The 16,480-nt window shown below is 34.7% G+C and overlaps 1 protein-coding gene across 4 annotated transcripts in view; it reads right to left on the bottom strand.

Moving 5' to 3' along the window:
- Positions 1-16,480, bottom strand: part of COL12A1 (collagen type XII alpha 1 chain) — a 118,153-nt gene that overhangs the window by 88,076 nt on the left and 13,597 nt on the right. For 3 of the 4 annotated variants that reach the window (XM_081294898.1, XM_081294897.1, XM_081294899.1), the window contains exons 5-13: positions 16,122-16,181; positions 13,734-13,997; positions 13,398-13,562; positions 12,562-12,735; positions 9,726-10,016; positions 8,923-9,525; positions 7,527-7,799; positions 4,941-5,213; positions 3,012-3,284 (exon numbers count right to left, since the gene is read on the bottom strand). The exons of the other annotated variant lie outside the window; for it this stretch is intronic. In XM_081294898.1, coding sequence (XP_081151024.1) covers positions 3,012-3,284; positions 4,941-5,213; positions 7,527-7,799; positions 8,923-9,525; positions 9,726-10,016; positions 12,562-12,735; positions 13,398-13,562; positions 13,734-13,997; positions 16,122-16,181 — 2,376 coding nt within the window. The remainder of the gene's footprint in view (positions 1-3,011; positions 3,285-4,940; positions 5,214-7,526; positions 7,800-8,922; positions 9,526-9,725; positions 10,017-12,561; positions 12,736-13,397; positions 13,563-13,733; positions 13,998-16,121; positions 16,182-16,480) is intronic. 4 annotated transcript variants of the gene reach the window in all.

The following is a 16,480-nucleotide window of genomic DNA, read 5'->3' on the forward strand; positions in this document are numbered from 1 at the left end:
CTGAAATAGTAATAAACTCTGCCTTTGTGATTCTATTGCATACAATACTAGAGCCAACCATGAACTTCCCCAATGCCAATGCTAATAAATCTCTCTTCCAGAGACAGGGGAATTTTCTGATCTTCAGCTGCATTTTTAAAAAAGAAAGGAAGGAAAGAAGGAAGGAAGGAAAGAGGAAGGAAGGAAGGAGAAAGTACTAGGAAACAGATTCAAGTTAGGGAGGGTTGTAGGTTATAGTAAATATTTTTTAAAAAATTCATTCTTGCTTTTTGAATTGAAAGCCACAATGCACTTGAGGTAATTTGTACAATTTTCAACCTAGGGAAAGCTCTTATGGTTGCCTCCATGCCTCTGGATAGAAGAAACATTCCTTCAAGGTCTGCTCTTACCACCTCCTCTTCCAGGAGAAAAACAGATTAGAAAAACAGCAGCCCTCAAAAGCAGTTGCCTGGCTCTGTTTCTGGGCTTTCCACTCCCTGCATTTACCATCATATCCTATTCCTGTATATGGTATGTGGATTTGGCTGAGTTAATATAATAAAATGAAATGGAATAACCAGGGGCAAAAGTCTTCTATTATTTTAATTTAGTCACAACTATGCTTTCACATATTTGTCAAGTTTACCACACATAATGCAATGGGACAAATATGTTCATAAAATCAGGCTAGCAACTTTTTTTGGGTAATCTTTCATTGCAGTAAGGAGCTCTAGTGTAAATGAAAAATAATTTTTATTATTACAATTGAGTAACAAATTAACTATATTTTTAAGCAAACTTGAAAATCATCTAGCTTTCCTCCATCTCAGGAAATGAGAAACTGTAGTGCTTAATTTTTATTTTGTTTCCTGTGTATATCCCATAGAGACAATTTCTGATCAAATACCTAGTATACGTGTGCATATATGCACTCAAACATGAATACAAGTTGCTAGACTAGACTATCTATACCACTGGTTCAAAGTTAAAAATTCATAAACAATTAACTATACATCTAGCCCCCCAAAAAACTACAGACTAATAGAATGTGTTTGCTGTAAAATTTTTAAAGAGAATTTTATTATATAAGATTTTCAGGGTTTTTTTTTTTTTTTGTTTGGTGGTGCTGGGGTTCGAACCAAGGGACTTGTGCATAAAAGGCAAGCACTCTACCAAATGAGCTATATCCCCATCTTCATTCTTGAAGAAAATACCTTAATTTTTAGAATTAAGAAATTTTTGAATGTGACTATACTTTTAAAAGAAAGTGGTACAGATGAATATAAGAAGATTAAAAGGTACAACCAAAAGAAAAACTATTAAGTTATGTCCAGGACCATGAAATAATTTTTTTTATTGGTGGTTCAAAACATTACAAAGCTCCATGAAATAATTTTTTTACAAATGTAAATAATCCACACTTATTCTTTAAAAAAATAAAATAAAAGTCCAAAAGTTTATCCTTTGAAAAAAATCCTATGAACATCTAGGCTAAAAACTTATAAAACGCATATGAAAAAGAAATCTGCAAAAGGTCAAAAGAGAAGGGCAAGTTTCTCCAAAATTCTGGATGTTGCTCCAGATGCAGAGTTCACATGCTTTTATTGCTATGTTTATGCCTCTGTAGTTAAGGCAATCTTTATTTCTGCCTCTCATTTTGAAAGTTTTCGTGAAGCCAATCAATACTAGCACTGTATTTTTAAATATCAGTTCTAAAGTTAGTAAGGTATTTCCTCTTGATGAATTTTATATACATATAGCAATTTGTAATTCTGTGAAGAAGGAGGGAGGATGATCATCCCCTTTTATAGCTGGAAAACTGAGGTTCAGAGGGGTAAAAAGCTTATTAAGGTTGCTCAGCTAAGTAGTTCAGCCAATCTTCTGGTTATCAGGATTTCACACACTGGTATGTAATCTTGTATTTAAATCCTTTTCTAAGAACAGATTTTTGGGGACTAATGGGATTAAACTTTCAATCATGGTTATTTTTATTTGAAAAATTTTTGTTTATTTGTTTTTAATTCTTGACTAGGTCTTTAAGCATCAGAATTACTTATTATAGGTTTGTCCCTGCCAGTTCCAATTTACAATCCTCCAAGCTCCTGAATTTGTCAAATTTGATGGGTATTTGTCTAATTTCCTATGAATTTTTACATCACAAAAGGTATTTCAGATTCATTTTCTCCCAATAATGATTTAAATAAGTAATATAAAATGTGATGATAAAAAGAAGGAAAGCTTGTTAGCCTACACTACTAATCAGCATCATTGTAATCATCTAGTGATAACACTTTTTCTTTGCATTGCAATCATTCTCTTTGTGGTTAACTTGAATTTATGTTTTCTCTACCATGCACTACTTACTTATTTGTGGTGAGTTAAACCTAAGCTGCCATTATATCTCAAAAGAACCTAAAAAATATGAAGCACTCTGACAATTCATGTAAAAAAACAAGAAGACAGTCTTGCTGGTTGTGCTTACTAAGTATTGCATTAACTCTGAAATTCTAACATGGGATTGAAATTTAGAAGTTACTTAGAAAACAAACAAAAACGTGGGTTCTCATATTTCTCAAGCTACTATGAGTGCTTTTGTGCATAGTAAAAGAGAAGACCACAAGACCGAAAGAGAAAATGGCTCCTATCAGGCCCTGGTTGACATTGACCTTTAGCAATTCAAATACTCTTCACCTATAGATATTTCCCAAGGCTCCTTCCCTCCCTGAATGTTGCACCTTTAAACTCCATTAACCAACCCAAGGCACTATAAACACATTTTCATGGCCTTACTATACAGACTGCTCCCCAAAGATACTTTTTCCTAATCAAGTTAAATTTTTTTTTTCAGTTTCTTACCTTCTATATCTCTGAATAACAGGCAATTTTATGATTATTCATTTTCAATTATAAATTCCTTTTAAGAATAAAGATTACACATTTCCAGATTTCATTCTTTGAAAAAGAGTTAAGCTACCTAAATGCAGAATCACAAACAAGTTCAACAATTTTCATTAAAATATGACAGTGATTACCTTCCAGTGTTGTTCCTTCTCCAAAAAGGGCATCTCCAGCCCCAGATGCATACAAAGCTGTCACAGATAAGGCATATTGTGTCCCCTGCTTTAATCTTCTCAGCATGGTATTGGTTGTATCTCCTCTCACAGTGACCTCTTGAGTCTCCCCTCCTGCCACTGGGGTGTATGTGACGAGATAATGTTTGACTTTTCCAGGTGCTCCACTCCAAGATAACTTCATAGTTGATGTTGTAGCATCAGAAACTCTTAAGTCTCTTGGATTCCCTCTAACTTCATTAAAAATGACAATAACAACATTAAAATCCATTATTTAATAAACTGACTTGAAAAACACTTGGTTACTTTATATCCTAAATGAGGCTAGTCATTTAAACTGTTAACCAGTCAACAAAGTTTAAGCATTTCTAAATCTGGACCTCTGTGTTAGTAGAAACAAAGCCAAAGACATACCATTCATTTTCTGAATTTAGACAGATTAAAATCTTTCATGTTAATCTGTGTAATTCTCATGTTAGAATATTTTGTATAAAATATTTTTCTTAAATTTTCCCTGAAAGAGGGAAAAAACTTTATAAAATGCACCCATGTTGATTAGTATTACAATGGAGGAGACTTTAACTCCTCCAAGATGTCTCAGGACAAACACTTTGTTGGTATAAGGCTATAAATATCTAAAGGTAATATCCAGGAAATAATGCTGATAGAATAAATGTGATTAAAATGATCTTGTCCTAAGGGGAAAAGAGAAGAAATAGGTTGAGACAGAAACTTGGGTACAGCTTGGGTATAGTTGAGAGGGCCACCTATCCCTTCTCAACTATGATGTCTAGCATCTCGTGGCTGCAGGTAGATTGGCCACATCATCTCTGAAGAATCTCAGGGTACTCAGTTACCAACTGGGAACATAGCACCCAGCCAGTTTTACTCCAGAAAACAGAAAGATGAAGAGTTCCTGGGTTGTTTCATGGTGACCAGCACAAAGAATCCCAGATTCCCAGCAAGTAAAAGAAAAAATGAAACAGTGACTTCCCAAAGGAAGAGAAAGGAGGAAGAAAGGACACAGAAGGAGAAGGGGTCACCTTAGAAAAGGCTAATGAGCTAAATTGCACAGGGAGGGAGGGGAGCAATGAAGTAGAGGAGAGGGAGTGACACAGAGGCCACACTATACTGTAGTAGATATTCCTTGGGGGCATCTGACAAATAGCAGTGAAGAACACAAACTCAGATTCATGACTTATGAACCACATGACTCAGAGCTATTATTTAATTCCCTTGGCCTCATTTCCTCCTAAAACTGGGACAATAACAGTAACTTCATAGTCTATACAGGAATTTAATGAGATAATATGCAAAAAAAATCTTTGCAGAGTCTACTGCAAATAGGTGCACAATAACTGCTTGTTTTTGCTAATATGTTCTTAGCATTTTATTATTATTAAAAACTACACAGATAAGACATAAAATAAAGATTATATATGCCTTTTTCCCTCAATGAAATATATATTAAACACTAATTATTTAAAACAAATGTCAGAATTGATCCCAGAAGTCTAACTGCCACAGTAAATAAAAACAAATTAATGTTTAAAAATCTTCCCAAAGAAGTAAAATATGATCTGTTTTCATGGTGCCAAGCAGTTTGATTTTTAATCCTTAGTCATGCTTCAATTTTTAATTAAAATATTTAATAATATCATTTTCAATGAATATTAAGACCATATCATAGAATTCAAGTTCTCCTGAAACAAATGATGTCATGAGTAAATAAAAAATTTGAATAACTTCAATTTCAAAGAAGTATGGCCTAATACACTCAGATAATTGAGACAAAATGTCTCATGACTTGTGTTATCTGAAGAGTTACCCAAACTTTCCCCTCAGTTTAAGATCTTGGTTGTTACCATATAATCAATATATTTCCTCTACCTTCTTCAGTAGCTGCATTTCCAGTCAGTGGGGTGCCAGGTCCTGAGAAATATTCAGGAATTACAGATACTTCATACTTTGTGTCTGGAGTCAGGTTCTCCAGCGTTCTCCTCCTTTGGTTGGCTGGAGTGGTAACTTCTTTGCTTTCTCCACCAGTAACTGGTCTATATATAATTCGATACCTTAAAACTCTTCCTGGAGCTTGAGACCAGGTAATTTTAAAGCTATCAGTAGTCTCATCTGTCACTTTTAGGTTTCGAGGTGCTCCTTTTACTAAAACAAACAAACAAACAACGTATGTATGTATGTGTATATATATTTATATATCATATATATGTTCAAAAAAAAGTTAGCAGAATTTATGTGAAAAATACAAAAACTAGCGTTTATACACTAAATTAAAGCATTTCTCTAATTAAACCTACAGTTTTTGGACAAACATCCTAGTTTCTGCACTCATTTAGCCAGAATAAATAGATTCTGAAACAATACATTAACTAACTTTATCTGTACAGTCATTTGATTTGAAGAATAACTGGACTATATATGTGAGGGAGCAAGCATGTGATGGGTACTTAATGAACACTAGTTAGATCTATATCTTGAAGTCAAATTGCAATATGGATAACATACACAGACTCACAGTCTTCAATGAAATTTTCATTAAGCCCAAATGAGAGCATTATTTGGCTTCATGTCTAGTAAACATTTATTTGTTCAAGGGGGCAAACTGTCCATATGGACAACATATTGAGAAAAGGTAAACTCAAAGTCATTGTGTTCTCAGTCCACTACAGAGAAACGTGCCTGTATCTTCCTCCCAACTAGAACTTTTTACTTAAAAATTTAACTTTACTTAAAAATCAATAGATCAATCCAAAGAGGAAGAAAGAAAAGAAAGAAATGGTGGTTGGCAGACTTACAGCCATGATTCATTTTGTATGGCAAGGAAAAAGACTAAATTAGTCAGAACAAATGAGGCAGATAGACTGAGGAGTTTGTCTCCTGGCTCTGAAATTTAACATATATGTAACCGTGAGCTTCAGATTACCCAGCAGTAAAACAGGACCACTTATTGGATTATTGAAGTGGTTGAATAAGATAATCCATGGAAAAATATTTAGCTTAGCATCTGACACATAGCATGAGCTCAAAAAGTGTTATCTTAATGAAAGTATTGAATCAGAAATTTCCCTATTGACTAAAGAAAATTCACATCTTAGATTTTGCTACAAACCGTATAATTAGAGAGGCATTGCCAAATTCTGTTGTAATAGCCCAATGGCCAAAAACTAGAGTGTCTGTGAATATAGTGGCCTCTACTCCAAAACTATTTCTCAGAGGAGGGGTCAAGTTTTAATGTGTTTATTTCTACAGTTTGTTTTTATGAAAAGAAAGTTTCTGAGAAAAAAAGATTCCTTAGCTTTTATCAATAGAATATGGCCATGTGTGCCAGATCTATCAGTAAACATTCTGTAACTATTGTAAATTCCTCATGCTGGTCTTTGGGCTCTTTCCCTTATATCTCCAGTCAAAATAGAGAACAATCAACACCTCTTGTAATATTCCCAGTCTTTATATTAAGAGTAATTGCTTTGTCTTAATCTTGTCCTAACCAGGTTACACTGGTGTCCTTTAATTGTCAATATTATGTCAAAAAGTATTCAGCTCTACCCAGTTGACCCATCTAAGCAAATACTTCTTAAGTCATTGGCAAAATTAGCACACCCATGTTCACAGAAGCCTTATTCATGAAAGCTAAAAGGTATAAGCCACCTGAATATCCATCAATGGATGAATAAACCAAATATGGCGTATACATACACAGAACAGTATTCATCCTTAAAAAGAAAGGAGATTCTGAGCCGAGTTGCAATGTAGACAAATCTTGAGGACATTGCACTAAGTGAAATAAGTATTATATGCAAAAGGACAAATGCTGTATGGTTCCACTCTTATGAGTCACTTAGAGTGAAAAAGTTCATACAAACAGAAAGCAACATGGTGGTTTCCAGGACAGAGGGAATCAAGGAATGGGGAATTTTAGTTGAAAGGCTACGGAGTTTCAGTTCTGTACATTCTAGACATGGATGGTGGTGATGGTAGAATAACAAAATAAACATGCTTAATGCCACTGGAATGAATGTACACTTAAAATGGCTAAAATGATAAATTTTATGTTATATATATTTCACCATATTTTTAAAAAAAAGAAAATATGTGGCAATATGTATCTGTAGTTAGCTCCATTAGCAATATAAGGCAATTGCAGAAGGGTTTAAAACATGATGTTGCCAAAATGTACAACAGAACATGATGGAAAAGCAGTATTTCAAAAGTTAGTTCCACAAGTATTAACAATTCTCTGTCTCTTAACCTTGAATTCATCACAACAAATCTAGAGTTTTTTACTTAAAAGTGTTTTTCTCTTTCTAAAAAAGATGTATAAATAGCTGTATCTTAAAGATACCAAATTTTACAAAGATGTTCACAATTCTGGACTATAAAGCTGGTGGTTATAACTATAACTTTGTTCTGCAATAAATGACTAGTTCATGATAAACCATGATAGAAACCCCACCACACCTTCTTCAGTGGTCTCCTCTCCAACCGTGGGAATGCTGAAGCCGTCCTCATATTCCGCAGTCACATTAACCAAATACAAGGTCTCTGGCTTCAGGTTGTTGAGAACAACACTGGTGCTTGAGGCTGGCTCCACCACCGTGATCTCGTTGTCCCCAGTAGCTTCCTTGTATGTGATGTGATATGAAAAAACATTTTCTCCAGCAGGAGACCAGTTGGTTTTGAAACTGTAAGATGTCACCTCAGAAAAACTAATATTCTTTGGAGGCACATAAGCTATTCAAAAAAAAAAAAAAAAGACTTGATTTAAAATTTTAAAATTTATAAAACAAAAATGGATCTAATGACTTCATGTTTCTGAAACGGCTTATATTAATTTGGGAAAGTGGCCATTAAGGCCAATGTACTGAGTCAACCTTCCACACACAACCACTGAGAGAGGGCCCTTCACTCACAGCCTTACAAGGAGGTCCTGATGATTTTCCTTGACCATCCATTATTACTGAGAAATGTAAACGCCAAGTTAAAATTGAATCTGAGCTTCTTAAGACAAAGTGGTAATAGAATGGTACTCTTCATGTGTGGGCTACTTCAGTACTAGCAAAGCCAAAAAGAGCCACTGTGATTTTCCCATTCATTCCCAAGGACTTCGATATAAACCTTTGGTGGTAGGTAGGTAAATACTTCAAAATAAAACTAAGGAAAATTTTTCCTAAAAAAGAACACTTATTAAACTAAGCATTTAAACTAAATCATAGAATGAGACAATGCTTAATGCACATTGCCTGTCCTCCAGGGAAATACTACTAGAACTGGAGAGATGAGCAAGTGCATAGTTATAAACAAAAACGGCAACACATGTGGATGCCAAATGAACGAAAGCAATAGTGAGCATTCCAGGGCTAGACCAGTTAAGGAAGGTAGGATGCAAGGGATGGAACTCTTAACTGAACACTGAAAGAGAATTTAGTTAAATGAAGAAAAAGAGGATAGGGAACTCCAGATGTGAGGAGTGATGCCCAAAAATTATCCAGAAAAGTGAATTTCTAAAAAGAATTCAAAGGTTCAGGATTTTGTTCTAGTCACCTTTGTTCAAAGGACCTGGCTCAGTATCCAGCACATAATAAACACTCAATAAATTGGTGTTGGTTTGCTATGGCCAATAGGTGAGATAAAGTTGGTTCCTACCCCTGATTGAGAATCTAGGAGCAAAAACATCTCACAACTCTTATGGGTGAGCATAGCCAACAAAGAAATGATCCATACCCAGCAGCCATCACTCAGAGCTAAATAGAATGTTACTTTCTCCAATTCATAAAAAGAATTGAAGAAGCCTATCATCCACAGGTTTAGAATCAAAAGGCTTTGGTCATGAAGAGATAACTTATACTCCACAAACCTTTTTTCTTTATAGCTGCCAATTCTTGCTCAATTCTTAGGCATATAGATTGTGTGAGTTCAAAAGATATCCTCTGAAAAGCATCAAAATCTTCCACTGTGAACACATGGGTCTCAGCAGGAGGAGAGGCGATAGCTTCCAATTCCGAGCGAACAGCATCCTTCACGCCAACTGCAAAGATTTCAACATCTGAATTCCTTAGTTTTATGGCAGGATCTCTGAAAGCATCTGATGATTTCCCATCAGTGATAAGAATCATAACCTTTGGTACATTGCTTCTTGAACCCTTGTTAGGCACAAATATTTTCTCTCTGACATAAGTCATTGCTTTGCCAGTGTTCGTAGATCCTCCTCTGTAGGGGAAGGTGTTTATTGCTTTAATTATATCTTCAACTCTGGTAAATTCTTTCAAAGTGAACTCGGTGTGAGGATCTCTACTGTACTGGACAAGACTTATCTGGACCCTGTTTGGTGAAATCTCAAAACTTTTTGCAAGAACTTCCAAAAATGCTCTAACTTTAACAAAGTTTGCAATCCCGATGCTATAGGAGCCATCAACCAAAAACACAATGTCAGCTTTTATATCCACACCACGTGAGCATTCTGTAAAGAGAAGAAAAGCCCATTAAATTTCAACAAGTATGAATTCATCTTTAAAATATAAGTACTGCCTTTCCTAGCATGCTTCTTTCAAAGAAAACTATTGCAAATCATTTTGCCTGAAACCAAGTCTGAACCAGTGGGGCTTACTGTCAAATGGACCTACACAAATTACAAACCCAATGGTGCATGCACTCACTCACCCACTTGAACCTTCATTGGCTGAGTCTTCTCCATTATTGAGATGGCTTCACTGGATGTCAGTCCCTTCATGGCAGAAACACTGATCTGGTATTCCATGTCTGCTAAGAGGTCACGAACGTTGAGCAAGGTTGTTTGAGGCCCTACACTCAGAGCGTGCTGTCGGCTTCCTGCAGCCATTGGTGTGAGGAGGACTTTATAGCCAGTCACTGCACTGGGAGATGGATCCCAACTTAGCTTAATGTATTTCGATGAGACTTCTGTGGCAACCAAATTTGAAGGAGGCTCAACAACTAAAAAGTTATAAATAAGTAAACAATGATTAATAACAAGAAAATGCAACTGTATTAATTAGTTGATTAGGTTTGAACCTTCAGTTCTCCTTATTCACAGTAATGATGAGGATATGCCCGACACCCTCTTTCCCTTAATTTCATCTGTACCTACAAACCAGTAGTGACTAGTGCCTGGATTTTAGTCAGATTGATGAAAATTTTAGGGAAAAAGAAAGTATTTGAAAGAAAATAACAACAGGGCCCCTGGTGCCTGATTCTTCTCTGGAACCAAGATTTCCATTTTGGTTTTGGCATTTCACCTGTTGCCTTTATTCTCAGAGTCCCAAAGAGGTGATAAATATTTGTTAAATCAATGATTCACACAATCCATTAGAAAATTTTTCTCTTTTAATAATATCATTAAAGAGAAAAACTGATCTTTGGAAGATACTATATATGATTCCAAACAATAAGAAGCACTTAGCAGTTCTCAAATGACAGGTTCTTTTTAACAATTTTAACCCCACTTAATACTGAATAAAAGAAAAAGTTCAATTACTTTCGAAATGCCACAAACAAGAGGTGAAATAACAGTTTATAACAGGAATATTTTGATATGTAAATATTGATCATGTAAAATATGTTGATCCTTAGTCACTGTAGAACATAGTCATGTAATTTAAATTTAAGTATTTATGATATTAAAGATATTCCAGACAAGTCTCCAAAATTCTAGGCTTGCCAATGGAATTGACTTCCCAGAAGATAAAATCATAAATTTTTATAAATCAGACTGGATGAAGTAAGTGCAAAAACAGGCACAAGTTTATTCATTACCTCCTAAAAACAGTCAATCAGATGCAGTGTCTAAAAATGATGTTTTAGTGAAAAGTAGCAGGAGGAAAGCCATAAATGTTCCAACTGGAAGTTTGGCAAAAACTGTTGGGTGGTACAGAAACAGTACAGGGAACAGAAGTCTCAAACCAATGCCAAAGGAAAAGGAGAAACACCAAAGAATGGTGTGAACAACTGTGGAGTGGCCTCTGATCCCCATTCAGAAGAATTCAAGCCATGGTAGGACGAAATTTGCCCTTCTATTATGGTTTAGCTATAAGGTGTTCCCCAAATGCTCATATGTGAGACAATGCAAGAATTTTCAGAGGTAAATGATTAGATTATGAGAGGTGTGACCTAATCAGTGCTTTAACCCATTAAGACAAATTAACTGGGTGGTAACTGTAGAAAGATAGGATATGACTGGAAGAAGTAGGTCACTGGGAGTGTGCCTTTGGGGTTATATTTTGTACTTGGTGAATGGAGTGCTCGCGCTCTCTCTCTCTCTCTCTCTCTCTCTCTCTCTCTCTCTCTCTCTCTCTCTCTCTCTCTCTGATTCCTAGTGCCATGTCCTGAGCTGCTTTCCTCCATCACATCCTTCCACCATTATGTTCTACCTCATCTTGGACCCAGAGCTATGGAGTCAGTCAACCATGGACTAAACCTCTGCAACTATGAGCCAAAATAAACTTCCTCCTCAATGTTGTCCTTGTCAGGTTCTTTGGTCACAGCAACACAAAACTAACTAAAATATCTACCCTTACATAGACACAACCTCACCTTAGTGAAGAATTAGCATATTTTTAAAAAGAGAGTAAAGACAGTTCATTCAAGGAAAGTGGTTGTGGGGGAGATGGATTTTGTAATAATACAGAGCAAAAAGTCAGGCATTAGGCAGTAAAATAAAGAAAAAGATTCCGAGTTCATGAAATAATGAGAGGTTGTGAGATAAAGTTAGCAACAATGAACATTGCCAAAATATTTGAGATTTGGAGACTAATGGATTTATAGGATCGAGGATGTAGCTATTTAGAGATATATCATTTGTCAATTCTTAGACTAAAAAGCAAACAATCATGGAAAAATATAAATGCCTTGAATTGTGACTTTCGATGTTCAAAATGATGTTTGTGAAACATCTTTTTGAAATGTCTCTTCTTTCTTCCACATATTTAGAAGTAATAACTGATAGAAGTGGAAAAGCTTTCCAGATGTGGGACTATTAAATTGACTGGTTTTTTAAATATTCTTAAAAGCTTTGAAAATAATAAGTAGAGTATCTTGATGGAAAACCCTTGTCTTTAGTCAATTAGTAGAAACATTGTTATTATTTTAAATTATAGAATGCTAAAATAAATGTCTTTTCAGCAAGCCAATTTTCACATCAGAATGTAAAGATAATTAAAGCAAGTGTCAGAAGAGCCTGATTATGGATAGACAATATGCACGAGTATTAAAGAACAGAGCAAATCAAAACTTGTCCCCAAAAGTTTTAGGAACTTAACAATGACATAAATATTTTATTGAATTGCTCACTGATGGGACAGGTTAGTACAAATGGCATTAATAATTTAAGTTCTGAAAAACAAATAGAATATAAAATTAGAAAATCACTGGAGGATATGTTTAAATATGACTATTTGTAAGATATCTGTAAAGCTATAAGTGTTAGCAAAAAAAAATGAAAAATTCTAACACATGGGAAATAGTTAACAAACAATGTACTTACCTTCTTCTCCACTAACTAATTCACCAAGCTGTTCATCAACACCTGAGCACACCTGGGAGATGATCTCATTTTGAATATCCACAATTGCATCAAAATTGGCCACATTGAAAACATGATTCAATGAAGGTGTGGATGCAATTTGTTTGAGCTCTTTTGCATCTGCAGCTTTAATGCCTTAAAAACAAAAAGTCAAGGATATATTAAAATGGGAAAGGTGTCTACTTAAATTTCTTCACTTTCTCTGTCTTTCACAGTGGAACACATTTTCAAATCCTTAAGTCATAAGCCAGAATTACTTTGCTTCATAACGAATGTGCAACTGTTCAGATGACAAAAGCATTTTATAATTTCACATAAAATGAACAGCCAAAGAGAAAAATGACTGGTTAGTAAAACAGAGCAAGCTCTCATCCCAACCACACCATTATTTGTCTCTGCCATCTGTAAAGATAATACTTTTCTCTTCCAGAGTCCTGAATGAGCTGGAGCCCTCTGAATTCTTCAAGTATTACATAATATAGGAAACGCATAAAAAACACTTAATGATAATACAAGGAAGATCTTTATTAGAATCATTGGCCCAGTTTTCTTTGAAAAGTAGAGAGCTAACAAAGAATGTATATATACCCTTACTTTAATACACAAGCCAAGGGAGTTACATGAGGGAAAGAGATAAACAAAAGTTTTTACTCAAAGACAATTTGGTTTAATGGTTTTATAAAATGCAGTAAACACTTCTTATAGTATCCTTCCTTGAGTAATTAATTCACATCTTCCTAATTATTAAGTTACTATAGCAGTTCTACAATGAAAATAATTAGCCAAACCTAACTCACCCAAAGAGAAAACTTCAACTCCAATATTACGAAGCTCTCGGGCTGGAATTTCCACTTCGTCCTGAGATTTGCCATCCGTAATGATAATTGCTACTTTAGGGAAGCCAACTCTTGCTCCAGCAGATTCCGTGAAAGTATTTTTAACCAAGAAATCAATGGCATCCCCTAAAAAGACAAAAAAAACATGTTCATTCACTCTATGCTATTTTGCCAACGTCAAAAACTATGTGATTAATTTCAAAGGTATTTAATATATGATTACTAAGCAATGCTTAATTTCTTTCCAAAACAAACATTCATTTACTAGAAACAATAATAAAATCTGTAAAACCATACCTGTCATTGTGTTGCCACCTTTGTATGGGATTTTTTTAATTGCAGCAAGAAGCTCATCCCTTTGGTAGTACTGATTTAAGTTAAATTCAGTCCTGGTATCAGAGCTGTACTGAACAACTCCCACCCTTGTCTTCTCTTCCCCAATGTCAAAAGCAGACACAAGAGCAGCAATAAAGTCTAAAATGTACTTGAAATTATTTCTTCCCACACTCCATGAGCCATCGACGAGGAAGACTAAATCAGTCCAGGCACTGACAGAGCATTCTGAAATACATTTGATACATTTTTATATGATGTATTAGTCAATCAATCCATTATTAACAAATACAAGCCAACATTGCAAAAATGAATCATCCTATTCATGAGAACTTATTTCTTCCTTATTCTTCATCCAAACACACAAAAGAATTAAAAATTTTTATTAACACATGGTAGCATTTCAGTGTCTTCAAGATGCATTTATGGAACTATATGTTTTGAAATTGCTAAATAAGACTTTATGCAATAAGCTGGGTGCAGCAATGCATGCCTGTAATCCCAGCAGCTTGGGAGGCTGAGGCAGGAGGATTGCAAGTTCAAAACTATTCTCAGCAAGAGCAAGGCACTAAGCAACTCAGTGAGACCCTGTCTCTAAATAAAATGCAAAATAGTCTTAGGGATGTAGCTCAGTGGTCAAGTGTCCTTGAGTTCGATCCCCAGTACCCCCACACACACACTCAAAAAAAAAAGACTTTCTGCATTAAGAGATAACTAGAGGGCTGGGGTTGTGGCTCAGCAGCAGAGCACTTGTCTAGCATGTGCAAGGCCCTGAGTTCAATCCTCAGCACCACATAAAAATAAATAAAATAAAGGTATTGTGTCCAAGTACATCTAAAAAATAAATATTAAAAAAAAGAGATAACTAGAGATGTGATGTGCTATCCAGGAGACTGTGGTCCAAGTATTTTTGCTATCAACTTATCTACTTTTATGAACTATATTCTGATTCTTCTCTCCAAGTAAAAATTATATAAAGTATCTTGGAAATACACAAAATAAATGTAAGTTTAACTGTTTTTATTACTTGTGCAATTCAAGCAAATGCAGTTGAATTGAGAAAAAGAGCAATTTTTAAAAAACTAATGTGTGTTTTTCAATGTAATTGTCTAATTTGAAATAGGGTTAGTCTAAAGAGGTAATGGAACCTAACAGAAGTAAAAATAAGCATAAAATGGTGCAAAGTAACCAAAACATCTTGTCCTAATCATCAATGTACTCAAATTTGACAAACCTACCTTACTGAAAAGAGGAGAAATAGTCATTTTATTCCAAAATAGATAATTCATATGAAATCCTTAAAGTACTGAAATACAAAGATTGACTTTTATAACTGGATGTCATCTTTCCTTCTCTCTACAGTGGAGGTGGCAGGTCAGTTTTCGTGAAAATCTCTACTTGCAAGGCAACACAGAGTAGATTTTCTGAAGATATTTTTGTTCTTGCAAGACATGTATAGACAGTAAAAGAAACATTTGGCTAGAGGAGGAGGAAAAGGGTCCTGGAAAATTTTGCAAGCCAAATACAATTGATATGTTTAAAAAATTTTTGCACACTATTTAATAAGTCAATTTAAGCAAATTAAAAAGTCTATTTGGGGCATAATGCTTTGATGCAGAATAAACATTGATGGTTTGGGAAAAATATTAGCATTGTAACTTAATACTATAAACTTCATTCCAGATTCTTAGACCGATGAAAGAATGATAAATAGTGATCTGAAGGAAAATTTCCAGGTAGAGAGGCTTTTGTGTTTATACTATTTACTTGTCATTCTAGGTCATAAATTCAACTTTTACAAAGTGGCAAAATCAGTAGTCCAAGAAATCCCTTAAAAGTTCATCCTAGTAAGTCAGACAAAGCAGGATAACATAAAAGGAAGCTGATAATCACAAAACCACCATGCTTTTATCTGATTACAAATGCAACAATATAGCAGAGATGTCTCACAGAATCTCTGAAAAAGATTGGAAAAACTGCCAACTAAGACAACACAAATATCCTGGAGATGAACATAACATATGCCTGGACTTGGACGTGTATTTTCATGGCAGCAGATGAACTGTGTCAGACAATAACTGAGGGCATTTCTCCAGCCTTATATTTATTTTATTATATAGCTCTAAGTCCCAACTATTTTTATCAGTGTGTTTAGAATGAAAAATTAACTAGAAAGTCAGAACTTTTTTGTAAGTACTTAGTTATACAGTTCTCTCATATTGTTTGTGCTCCTTTTTAGATAAAACTTATAAAAATATAGGAATAAGATCAATCTTTGTATATAATTGGCACATCTGCTTGTTACTACATTTACAACTTCAAATCCAAGGAAAAGCATATGGAAACACTTACTTTGTTTCTCTGTTTTTCCAGGTTTCTTCTCCCCTGGCTTTGGAGGACCACCTGTTTGAACTAAATCAAAATCTCATTATTAGAAAAGGAAGTTAATTCAAACAAATGTTTCATTAAAAGAGAATAAATATATTTATTTTGCCATGGTCTTTCAAAAGTATGGTTATGCCCTCCTGGTCAGACTTCCAAACAAGCAGTTCCTTGCAATAAATTATTTTTAGTGAAATTTTAGAGATATTTCAAAAAGACATTAGCACTCTTGCCTATAAATTTAGTGTTCTAAATAATGTTCATTTAGAACATTCCTGCTGCTTCCAGAGACCAGGGTTATAAACCAGGAATGAATTTATTTGCATCCA

Source organism: Spermophilus citellus (assembly GCF_964194105.1).
Source record: "Spermophilus citellus genome assembly, chromosome: 5".
NCBI classification, from domain to species: domain Eukaryota; kingdom Metazoa; phylum Chordata; class Mammalia; order Rodentia; family Sciuridae; genus Spermophilus; species Spermophilus citellus.